The sequence below is a fragment of the Monodelphis domestica genome, chromosome 1 (assembly GCF_027887165.1).
Source record: "Monodelphis domestica isolate mMonDom1 chromosome 1, mMonDom1.pri, whole genome shotgun sequence".
NCBI classification, from domain to species: Eukaryota; Metazoa; Chordata; class Mammalia; order Didelphimorphia; family Didelphidae; genus Monodelphis; species Monodelphis domestica.
This window is the reverse complement of record NC_077227.1, coordinates 499,320,467-499,332,892: the sequence shown is the minus strand read 5'-3', so window position 1 is coordinate 499,332,892 and position 12,426 is coordinate 499,320,467. Positions and strand designations below refer to the sequence as shown.

Sequence of the window (12,426 nt, the reverse complement as noted above, 5' to 3'; positions counted from 1 at the left end):
TCCCTGTGCCTGGGTTAAGAGAGGATAACCCATATTTATTTCATAGCCATAGTTTGGGGAGGGGGAAGGGGAAGAGAAGGGAGGAAGGGGGAAGTGGGGGGGATGCAGGGGCAGTGGTGAATTTCTGGGAGACAAAAAGACATTTTAGACATTAAGTGAAATGGGGTGATCGGTTTAGTTGAAAATTAAAGATATGTTGGAAGGGGGAAAAGTATTTAAAAAAATTAAATCAGAAAAGAAAGCCAAGGTATATACAATTATGTAAATCATTTACTACCTTGAATTCCATTATATTAGATCCATGGTGCTATTTGCTGTTCTGTACAGTTGTTAAAAATAACCACAGGTATTTGAATCTTCAGTAAACTTTATTAAGCCAGATTAGGGGAAAGAGTTGGGTAAAAGAGACAGAATCTTGATAATATGCAGATTTTTCATTAGGAAATTACAGACAAGACTCTGGACAAGTGTCAGACAAAACAGATGAAGGCTTCTCAGGCATCTGAAAAACATTAATAATGTAAGACTGCAGATACAGAATCTGTGTTAGTAGCACAGTGTTTGAGAATGGAGACCCTGGCTCCCCCTGGTGTTGTCTGATACCTTTGCAGCTTTTTACATTTTTTTAAGTTGCTATCTCAAGGACTCTGTTCCCAAACTGTGCCAAAAAAGAAACAAAACAAAATAAAAACACAATACCCTTGTTTTTCCAAATCATTTCAGGCCCTTTAGGCCCTTCACAATCTCATCATTTAACTTTCAGGGACCTAGTTAAAACAAACACCTTTCAATCATTCTTTCTTTAGATCCAAGAAAACTCCAGAAAACTAGCAATACCTCCACCTTCAACGGATTACAACTGCATGGTTTCCTCTGTGAAATGCATACTGAAAAAAATCTTGATTTTATAGTTCCTTTTAAGTTTTGAGGTCAAGCACTCATTGACTACAAAAGCTTAATTCTCTCAGTGTATATTAATTATTATTCAGTTGACTTTTTGCAGTGGCTGCCTTTTTTACAACTTCATACCTGATACCTTCCCACTGACCCCCCACCTCCTTGGACCCATCAACATTACTGGCCTCTCTTTAGTCATAATACTACATACACTTTGCTTCATGATGACCTTTACAGATATCGATTGGCATATAAAGGACCAGGTATTTAAATAATACACCTCAATGTACATCCGCTGATGCTTTTATCCTTAGGCAGGAGTCTCAATTGATGACAGCAGTGGTGGAAAGGAGGGAAGGGGACATGGGGAAGGGAAAAGTCAGCTTGACTGTGGGAGAACTTGTGAGCAGGGATTCTTCCATAGCTCTGTGAGTATTTATTACTTAGATTTCCCAACTGGCCCGATAGACACGGGATCTGTTTGCACTTCTGCATCAGCCATCCGTTTTGGTCCCTGGAGAACAATATAAAAAGGCTGAATCATTTTGAAGAGCAATAGATTTTCATCCTCATACTTTAGCATGAAGGTGTGCTGGCCATATTTTTCTCTCCCCAACCCAATCCCTTTTGCTGGTCTTTCCCCTTTCCCCTCCTTTCTTTGCTTACAGGTGTCTTAGCATTCCTAGCTAAAGTCAGTAAACATGGTCTGGGGGGCAGTTGAATTGAAAATCTGACTACCTTTCAGTATAAGACATCTATCCTCACTCCATTAATGGTGTTCATGAAAGGAAACCCCCTCATTTTATAGATGAGGAAACTGAGGCCCAGAAAAGGGATCTGATTTGTCCATTGTCACACTTGTTGGTGGCAAAGCAAGGACTAGAAATCCTGGCTCCTAGGCATTGGCTCAGCAGGACCATAAGATTTTAAAATGGAAGAGACTTTTGAAATCAGGTAGTCCCAACCTCTCATTTTAAAGATGAAGATATTAAGGATTGGAGGGGTTAAGTGACTCATCATTCTTGACTTCTTGCTTCCATTCTTTAGGCTGCCCTTGAGACTCCCCAACCCCTAACTCTTTAGGTATTTCTCTAAAATGCTCCATGCATGTATATGGTTGTTTCTCCTGATAAAATTCATCTTTCAGGGCAGATTGTATCACCAGCACCTCACCTAGTTCCTGGGAAAGTGTTTATTAAGTGCTTACTGACCACTTGATCCCACCTCATATACTTTTGACTGAACTTCCCTGCGTCTCAGTTTCTGAATCTGTAAAAGGGGGAGGTTAAATTGGATGGCAGTTAGACTGGAGGTTAGACTTGGGGAGGCTACATAGCACAACAGATAGAAGGGTGGGTCTGGAGTCAGGAAGACTCATTTTCCAGAGCTCAAATTTGACCTGATTCACAGATCCAACTGGGGCATGAAGATTGGAGACTTAAATGACTGAACAACAACTAGAAATTATCCCTTCTAATGCCAAATTCTATGATCCATTAGATTAGGGTTAGGGAGGGGTTGCTTTCCTGTGGATGCCAGAAACATCAATGTGATAAGTCAGTGGCTTTGGAGATCTTTGAATCAGTTTCTTACCCCCAGCATTTAGTTTTAGGTAAGCAATGCCATTTCCCACTTTCTTATCTTGGCCTTTGGAAAGTGTGATAAAGGTCTTTCATTCCAGCCTCCCCCCCTCCCACCCCCTCCCCCCCAGCAATTCTCCTGACAAAGGGTAACCAACAAGGCAGTCAGGAATCATTATTCCCTCCAACCTCTTCCTTCTAGGATCTGCCACTGGTTGAATAAAACCACAGTGTACATTTTCTTCTGACTACTGTTGATTTAAGCAAACCCATCTTTAAAGTACTCCCCATTCTCCATCTCTACCTCTAACCCTCAATAACACAAAAAAATTTAAATTCATTGAATGGAAAGAAACTGGTCCAAACTTCTAATTTTGCTAGATGAGGAAATTGAGAGTGGGGGGCTGGGGGGAAGTGACATGCCCAGGGAAATACAGGTTAATGATAGAGTTGGAAACTAAAGTCCAGGATTATTCCTGACTGTCAAACTACTAACAGGTTTATTTCTTGTTCTTTAGCAAACCTAATTGATTATACCCTGGGCAAGTTAAGACATTTCCCTCTAAATGTCCTGTGGCTTACTAATGTTAACTGACTTTACTCACAAACTTTGCAAGAACAAGCCAGTCATTTGAGGCTCACACAGACATCTGAACACCCCTACATCAATTAAATAACTGCAGGAGTTAGATGTCTAGCTGGCATTCTGAATTTATGAATTCGATTTTGTGCCCCTGACCCAGAGAAACAATGGAGAGAAATCTATGGTCCAAAAGGATGAAAGAGAATTACCAAAACATCTCAGGTTGGTTTTGTTAAAATAATAACAACACATTTAAAGTTTAAAAATAATTTCTTAATCTATGGGGTAGATAGTAGATTTATTATTAGCATAAAAATAGAAGAAACTGAAGATCAAGTTGGGTTATGTACTAATGAATGTCAAAATCTAGATTTAAACCCATGCTTCCTTGCTCCTAACCCAGCAAATTTCCCACTGGCTATTCAGCTTCTCATAATTGACCTCATCTTCTCTCCTTGAAAAGAGGGCTTATTATTATAATACTAACCCAAAGTATCAATTGATGGACAATTGGCTTTACAAAGTGGAGCTCCAAGAGGAAAAATGTATTTTTAGCTCTACTACATGGGTGAAACAAATAGATTCCTTTCCAACTAAAAATATTCTCTATTATCACTCTCTCCCTTAGACCAAGACAATCTTACATTTAAAGATGACTCCTTTGAGGACCAAGGCATTGTTTCTAGAAGGTTACTTTAAAGTATATGTTACCTAGATTTGACAATTTGTACATTACCATCTGGTCACAAAATGGACACATTGGCTAGTTGCCATCTAGAAGATAGCATAGATCACAGATGATTGAATGAACAAAACCTTAAATAAAGAGATGGGAAAGATCTGGATCTTAAGACCAGGATCAGATGAAATACAACTAGAAGGCTCTCTAAGCATTGAATACCTCATTGAAAAAATGGAAGACAGTAGGGAAAGATACCTAGAGACAGGCATGTTGAAGAACAGCAATAATAATGATATTATTATAATGAATATCAATCCTTAATGAAGTGTGAAAAGGTTTTCCTGATTGAATTGGAAGGGGAGAAGGGTAATAACTTCTCAGGTAGATTGAAAATACAAAACCAAAACTGAGCTTGCCAGCTTGGAGGCCAGCAGAAGCTTTATGGACTATGACACACAAAGAAAATCTTTCTCCTTTTCTATGCCATCTTTCTGATCATACTATCTTGTTGCAATGTTTTTCACACAGTGGGAGCCATTGCATCATGCAAGAAGGAGAAATGTAAAGATTTGGGACCAAGAATTGGCTTTAAGAAGTCTGATCTCTGGCAGTAGAGAAGAGAGTCAACTCTGGCTTCATGGCAAAAAGAGACTAGCATATGAAATTTCATCTTAAGACAGAAGCAGACCTTGGGAGTTCAGGTGAGTAATCCTCTCAAGAGAGATATATCTAGGGGATCATTGTGATGATATCATGAGGAAGGAGAGAACATTGGAGTCAACTAAGAGGTGCATTGTATAGAGTATTGGCCCTGGAGTCAGGAAGACCTGAGTTCAATTCTTGTCTTAGAAACTTACTAGTTAGGTGATCTAAGGCAAGTCACTTAGCTTATGTTTGCCTCAATTTCTTCATCTGTAAAATAATAGTTTTTACCTCCTGGGGTTGATATGAAGATAAAATGAAATAATATTTATAAAGTACTTTGGAAACCTTAAACTCATATAAGTATTAGCTATTGAGACAGGTAGGTGGCTCAGTAGATAGAGTTCTGGGCTTGGCATCAGGATAAGATTGAGGTCAAATGTGACTTTTAACACTAGCTGTCTTACCCTGGGTGAGTCACTTAACTTTTGTCTGTCTCAGTTTATACAACTATAAAAATGGGGATCATAATCATAGTACCTTTTTTCAGGGTTGTTGTGAGGATCAGATAAAGTAATAGTTGTAAAAGTGCTTAGCAATAGTGCTTGGTGCACAGTAGGCACTTAAATGCTTATTCCCTTCCCATTTGGACCCCATAGTACCAGATGCATGGATTGCTATTGCTTCCTGTGGTCCCTAAGCATATGGCTCACTACCAATGTATTGTCTGTTTCCACTCTTCCCATCAACACTGTATTTGTGGGAGAATAAGTTCCAGGTTTGTGCAGAAAAAATGTTTTATAGCTACTGTGACATCTTAGTAAATATCTTTTGCTTTGAGCTAATTGTGTCTACTGACTTGGTTGGTTGGTAAAGTTAGATTTACTGTTTGGAGCTTGTGAGATACATAGGAGACCCATAGAGAACTCTGGAATCTATAGTTACTACTATAGATCTCCAGGATCAGACCTGTGAGTTCTGAGTTGGAGAGATAACTCAGAGGGATCCCGAAATATATATCATGCCAATTGATCTCTACAATAGCCTTGTGAAATAAGTTGTATAAACATTATACCCATTTTAAAGATAAAACTCAGAGAGATTGTATCTAAACTCACATCAAATAAGTGAAGGAGATGGGATTCAAACCCAAGATAAATTTTACCCAATGCAAAATTTAGCTGAGGACTTGTTCTCTCTGCCAGGATATGGGAATTCCTGCTCAATGACAAGATACATGGAGTCTTCAGTACATCTGTGATTCTCCCAATCCCTAGTGGTTCATACATTATCCTTTTGCCTTTAGGGCATCTGGCAGGCTGAATTCAAGAATCACCTAAATGAAAATAGCAGAGCCTTCTTTTTTAACACACTTCCAGAACACTAGTACCTCTAGGCATTTATCCATTCAAAACACCATGACCTGGACTTCACAGTCAGGACATGAACATCAGGCATATTTCGTGTTTTTAAGTTTGGATGCCTGCATCTGACATCTTTAAGAAACGACAGAAAAGTTTAATGAGCTTATTACCTTTGCCTGCAAAATTCAGGGGAGGGACTTGGGGTGAGGGACCTGAGTGAGATGAGAAAGAAGGCAAATATAACTGAGCTGCCCAGGGCTGCTTGGTCCTATTATAGCATGGGTAAGTCACACCTTTTGGAGACTGAATGATCATGATTCTTGGAAAGGAGGCATGTTGTTCTGGAAACAGACATCTCTCATCACTCATTTTCTAAGAAAGATACTTAAGAGCAACATGGTTTTCCAGCTGAATTTCTAGGCTCTAGGGAAAATTTCTCATCCTATTTCTCTTGGACCTGGGTAGTTTTATTTACTTTCTTAACTCTTTCTTCCTCCAGAAAAACAAGTGCCATTTGTCAAGCCAATGGGGGAAATCCCTGACAAATGGAAAGTTTCTCCTTTTCTGCCAGGATGTTAGTCAGAAAAGTTGACATTGAATCCTGGCCCTACTACTTGCTAGCTGGGCGACAATGCTCAAATTGCTTTCCTATTTGAAGTTTATAGGGTTTTAGTCTTTGAATGAAGGAGTTTAACTACATGATACCTAAAGTCCTATGTACTAATTCCTTTTCAGCTTTGACATTCTTTGCTCTATGTTCTAAGGTCCCTTCCACTTTTAACATTTCGTGTTCTAAGATCCTTTCCAGCTCTAACAATTTGTATTCTAAGCTCCTCCCCCACCTCCCATCTCTAACATTCTATGTTCTAAGGTTTTTTTCTAGCTCTAATATTCTGTTTTTGGGTCTCTTCTAGATGCAATCCTCTGTGTTCTGAGGTTTCTTCTAGCTCTGACATTCTGTGCTCTAAAGTCACTTACCGCTCTAATATTCTGTGTTAAGATTTCTTCCAGCTCTGATGTTAGGTCACAAGATCCCTTCTATTTCTAACATTAACAATGTAAGGTCTTTCCTAGTTCTGACATTCATTATATTCTATGCTCTAGCATCCCTTCTTTTCTAGCATTGCTTTTGCCATTTATTTTTTTCCAGAGATCCCATTACTTATGCTAGTATGAGATGAGAAGTAATCAGTTACCTGAGCCTATTATTATTCTCTTAGTTTTGGAAAAATAAGGGACACCCTCAATTCTGGGATTTCCTGATAATATAAAATGGAAAATTCCATTAGGAAAGGCAGAACATCCATCTCTTGGCTTGGTTACTTTTTTATTAGAAGATCAGAGATTGTCCTGTCACCTAGTCATCTTTAATATCACCAGATTAAATTTCCCACAGTTCTGTGCGTGTGCACATACTTGTGTGTTTGTGTGATATAGTAGTAATTTCGGTCCCTCATATTAACATAATATTTTTTGAGTTTTCAAAGCACTTTTATATTATCCTATTTACACATTAGGAAAAACTCCTAAGGTGGGGGTGGGTGGGTGTTATTGTACCCATTTTATGGATGAGGAATTTGAGGTGCAAGGGAGGTCATAAGATTTCAAAGTCACATAGTGGCAGAGCTGAAAATAAATTCAATTTTCCTGACCCCCATAGAACAGTAGAGCTCTATGTGGAGCTAGGGTTTTAAACTTGAGATTGAAGGCGTTTTTTAACCTGGAGTTTTTGTTTTTGTTTAAATCTGATAATGTTTTTTAAAAAGTAGAATTGATTTCCTTATAATTCTATGTGTTTTATTTATTGCATTTAAAAACCTTATCTTGAGAAGGGATCCATAGGCTTCACCAAACTGCCAAATGGGTCCAAGATACAAAAAAAGTTAAGAACCCCTGCAATAAAGAGTAGATAGGGCTAAAGAAACTCCCTATAGCATGATTATAGCTTGGAATTTGACATAATGCTCTTTCCAAGGAGATGAATAACTGTCCTGACAAGGAGGATGACACAATTTAGCCTTTAATTATCTTATTATTTCAAGTATATCGATCACTAGATATTAATTCCTGTAAGGGAGAGACCAGGTATTAAGAGTGCTTTTGTACCTTCCACAGTGTGAGTATAGTGTTTGTTTGTAGTAGATGCCCAAGAAATATTTGCATTCCATGACTTTAAGCTGGGTTGAGACTCTTTGGCTTATGGATGATTATGCATAATGTATATGTACATATTTAAAACCCTTATCTTCCATCTTGGAATCAATATTATGTATTGGTTCTAAGGCAAAAGAGTGATAAGGTTTAGGCCATAGGGGTTAATGATTTGCCCAGGGTCACACAGCTAGGAAATATCTGAGGTCATATTTGAACCCAGGACCTCCTGGCTCTAGGCCTGGTTCCCAATCCACTGAGCTATCTAGCTATCCTCTATGTATTTTTTAAAATGAAGGGTGGGATGAGAAACCTGATATGAACATTGTCATTGGGCTTAATGGGAGGAGTGGCGGTCCAGAAAATTGGCTGTGAGGTCTTGCATCATACTCTATTTTGTGCCATATTTATGAAGAATCCATTATTCATATCCTTCCTTTTTAATTTTTCTAATTTAATTTTTCACATCCTTCCATTTTATACTATAAATTTCTTGGGGACAATGTCTATGCCCTTTTTAATCTCTGTCACCAATCCTGAACACAGCATTTTATATGTAATATAATAATAATAACATAATAATAATAAGTTTGTAATAATAGAGGATTATTTGTTTTTGTTTATTTTTTTTGGTGGGGGGCAGGGAGAGAGTATGTTATGTAGATATAAAAGATGTCTTTAAATATTGGCAGGGCTCTCGTGTAAGAGAAGAAATAGACTTGTTCTCCTAGGCTTGGAATTAGATTCATCTTCATGAATTCAAATCTAGCCTCAGATACTTACTTGCTGTATAACTCTGGGCAAGTCACTTAACCCTGTTTACCTCTCTTTCCTCATCTGTCAAATGAGCTGGAGAAGGAAATGGCAACTCCAGTATCTTTGCCAAGAAAACCCCAGATGGGGTCATGAAGACTTGGACACTACTGAAAAACAACTGAAGAACAACAACCATAGTTGGCTCCAGAGTATGAACTAGAGTTAAGGCCTGGAAATTTCAGAGAAGTGGCAGATTTAAGCTCCAAGTAAGGAAAAATATTTCTAAAAATTAGAACTCTGCAAAAATACTGACTAAATTACCTTGGGGAATCGTCTCCTCATTGGAGCTTTTCAAAGGATGGATGGCCACTTGTCGGGGGACTTGGGATAACAAATTTAGAGTTGGAAGGGACATTAGAGATCATCTGGCCCAATTACCTCTTACTGAAGAGAAAACTGAGATATAGCCAGTTGAAGTGACTGGACTAAGGTCACAGAGGCTAAATAAATGGAACAACCAAGATTTAGACCCAGGTCTTTCAAGTGCTTTTTCCATTTTAATGAATACAATATGTTGAGAAGAAATTCTTGGTCCAGTTCATGCTTGACTAAATGGCCTATGATGTCCCTACCCACTCAGAGATTCTGCAATTCTATGAAACATTGAATGGATTTGATTGATTAGGAGGACCAGAGGGATGTTATTATAATGCCATTTTATGTCTAACTCACTCCTGTAACTCAGACTTTTAAGATGTTGTCACTAACTTCCAGCACACTGTGTTCTCTAAGAACTCATTATCCTTAACCAATGAGCAATGATAGAATTACAGAAATTCAGTACTAGAGTTCTATGATAATCACAGCTTAGGTTTAGATAGTTTTTTTAGATATATAAAGCACTTTGCATAGTATATTTCATTTATCCTCTCAACAATGCTATACAGGGGGCAGCTGGGTAGCTCAGTGGATGGAGAGCCAAACCTAGAGACGGGAGGTCCTAGGTTCAAATCTGGCCTCAGACACTTCCCAGCTGTGTGACCCTGGGCAAGTCACTTGCCCCCCATTACCTAGCCCTTACCACTCTTCTGCCTTGGAGCCAATACGCAGTATTGACTCCAAGGCGGAAGGTAAGGGTTTAAAAAACAACAACAACAATGCTATATAATAAGGTATTATTCTCCTTATTTCACAGAAGAGAAAATAAGACTTTTAAAGATTAAGTGATTGGCCAATGGTCCCACAGGTAATAAATGGAAGTGTTGGAATTCCAAAGTCAGGACTTTATTGGCTCCACTTACAGCATTATTTCTACTAGACCATGTAACCTCTCTCAAGCAAATGCTAACTGTCATTTTCTCCATCTCTTTCATCTCCACCAATTTAAAGTAAGGAATGAAGGAGATTGGACCAAAAGTCAAGTCGTTTTCTATCTCCCCATGGTTGTGTAATGAGTTAGTGGCAAGCTCTGAGGAGGACTCGAAGCATCTAATCCCATAGTCCCAACCAAACACTGAATAATGAACCCTGCTTATTGTTAACAAAGAACAACATGCCACTGTTTCCCTAGTTCTGCTTCCAAACAACATGGCACACAGATACTCTCTGCTGGGTTGGGGCTAGCTCCAACTAGACTGTGGGTGGCTGCATTTTAAAAAATGAAGGCCATGGAGAAAGAACTGACTGTCTTCATTGTGCTCAACTGAAGGAGCAGTGGTCCAGGGACCGAGCTGCCAAGTGTCCAGGTTCTTTGTAAAGGAAGGCAACTGAAGAATGATCTATTTAAGGAAGATAAGGAAATAGAAAAGTCATGTAGGGGCAGCATAGACAAGAATTAGGACCATGGGATGATATTCCAGCTGTGGCATTTACTAAGTCCACACTCAAGTATTTTAACATTTCTGAGCCTCAGTTTCTTCATAATTATAATAATAATAATAAGCACTTACATAGCACTGAAAAAACCAAAATCTTATCATCTGTCTTAGAATCAATGCTAAGCATTGGTTCCAAGGCAGAAGAGTGGTAAGGGCAAGATGATGGGATTTGACTTGCCCAGGGTTACACAGGTAGAGGGTGCTGTGAGTTTAATTTGAATTCAAGACCTCCAGTCTCCAGGCCTGGCTCTCTATCTACTGAGGCGTCTAGCTGACTTCCTCCCCTCCCTTTAGTGAAGCTTATTAAGTATAGCTGCAGACTTTAAACATTCACATTATTTTCTATTTCAGTCTGAAAATTAATTCACCACTTTTTCTTGACATCCTTTATAAAATCTTATAAAAATAAAATAAATAACATGTTATTAAGATCCTCATTATACGCACAGCACCCCTCAGGAGGGCACATGCTATTATTATTCCATTTTATAGATGAAGGAAACTGATGTAGACAGGGGTTAAGTGACTTACCCAGGATCATATAGCTAGTAAATGTCTGAGGCTAAATTTGACCTGAGGCCTTCTTAGCATTCCAGGTCTAGCACTCTATCCAGGGTGCTACCTAGCTGTCCATCTATAAAGTAGAGATAATAAATACTTACACTAACTACCTCAAAGGTTAATTGTGAGGCAAACACATTATAAATAAAATCTACATAAATATGACTTAATATATTTTGGATGGGCTATCCTAAGAAGCCCATCTGCTCCCCATTCCTCCATGTCTGGCCTGAATCTCCCACCACAGAATCATTCCTTTGGGTCAAGGCACCATTGTATGCTGGAATCAGCTCAAACTGACTTGCAGAATCAATTATTACATTTTCATTGTGTTTGACTTAGCATTCCATAGATTGTTTAAACTTAAAGTGATGGAGAAAATGTTAACAATAAAGATTAAACTTAAAATTGTGTCAAGCTTTTTTTTTTTTAGGAGCTGATTGTTAAACATTCACCAGCCTATTCCAGGTTAAGGCATGATCTCTAACACTGGGTGACACAATTGTGCCTTACTCTTTATTAAAATAAGAGCTTCCACTAGATGGTCAGTGGAGAGTAGGAGTAGGTGGAGAATAGGACATAATCTTGTTCCCCTGTGACTGGAGTGGGAGGTGGGAGGTGGGAGTCTGGAGATGTCACGGATAGTTGGGTAATATCTGCAAAGAGTAGAACTCTTTTAGGGACAATGGTTGGATATGATGGAATCATCTGAGAATGGTAGAGTTTCTGAAGGATCTGAGAAGTGGGAGGAATTGCTGAAGGGAGGGGAACCGTAAAGGTCGAAGAATCCTAAACTCAAGAGAGAAACTAGATAAATGAGTGACAAGGCCACTATATGAAGGAGTAAGGAGAACAGCACTGAAAAGGATGGGAAATTTTCAGAGGGAAGGAATGAGAAGGCCCTGGGAGAGGAAGGTGAAGAAAATGACAGAGGAGGGAGCTTGGATGTCACTCTAGAATGGAGTGTGTAGGGGATCAAAAATTCTATGCTTATCACAGCTGACATTTAGTTTTCCTGACTTACTGCACTTCTTCAGTCTAGGAAGCCTTCAGGATTTCAAGTAAACCATGGTTATTGGGTTTAAACAAACTGAGTATGGAGGGAGAAGGGGCAGTTATGTGACACAGTGGAAAGAGAACTGGGCCTGGAGACAGAAAGACTCTTCTTGAATTTAAATCTGGCTTCAGATTGTGTGACCCTGGGTAAGTCACTTAACCTTGTTTGCCTCATTTCCTCATCTGTAAAATGAGCAGGAGAATGAAATGTCAAAACACTTTAGTATCTGTGCCAAGAAAACCCCAAATGGGGTTATGAAGAGTCAAATACAACTGA

The 12,426-nt window shown here is 38.8% G+C and overlaps 1 protein-coding gene across 7 annotated transcripts in view; it reads right to left on the bottom strand.

The window, feature by feature from the left end:
* Positions 1–349: 349 nt before the first annotated feature.
* BCAS1 (brain enriched myelin associated protein 1) overlaps positions 350–12,426 on the bottom strand; it is a 99,342-nt gene continuing 87,265 nt past the window's right edge. For all 7 annotated transcript variants that reach the window (XM_007475701.3, XM_007475705.3, XM_056812932.1 and 4 more), the window contains one exon: positions 350–1,411. In XM_007475701.3, the coding sequence (XP_007475763.2) occupies positions 1,337–1,411 (75 nt within the window). In that variant the 3' untranslated portion in view covers positions 350–1,336. The remainder of the gene's footprint in view (positions 1,412–12,426) is intronic.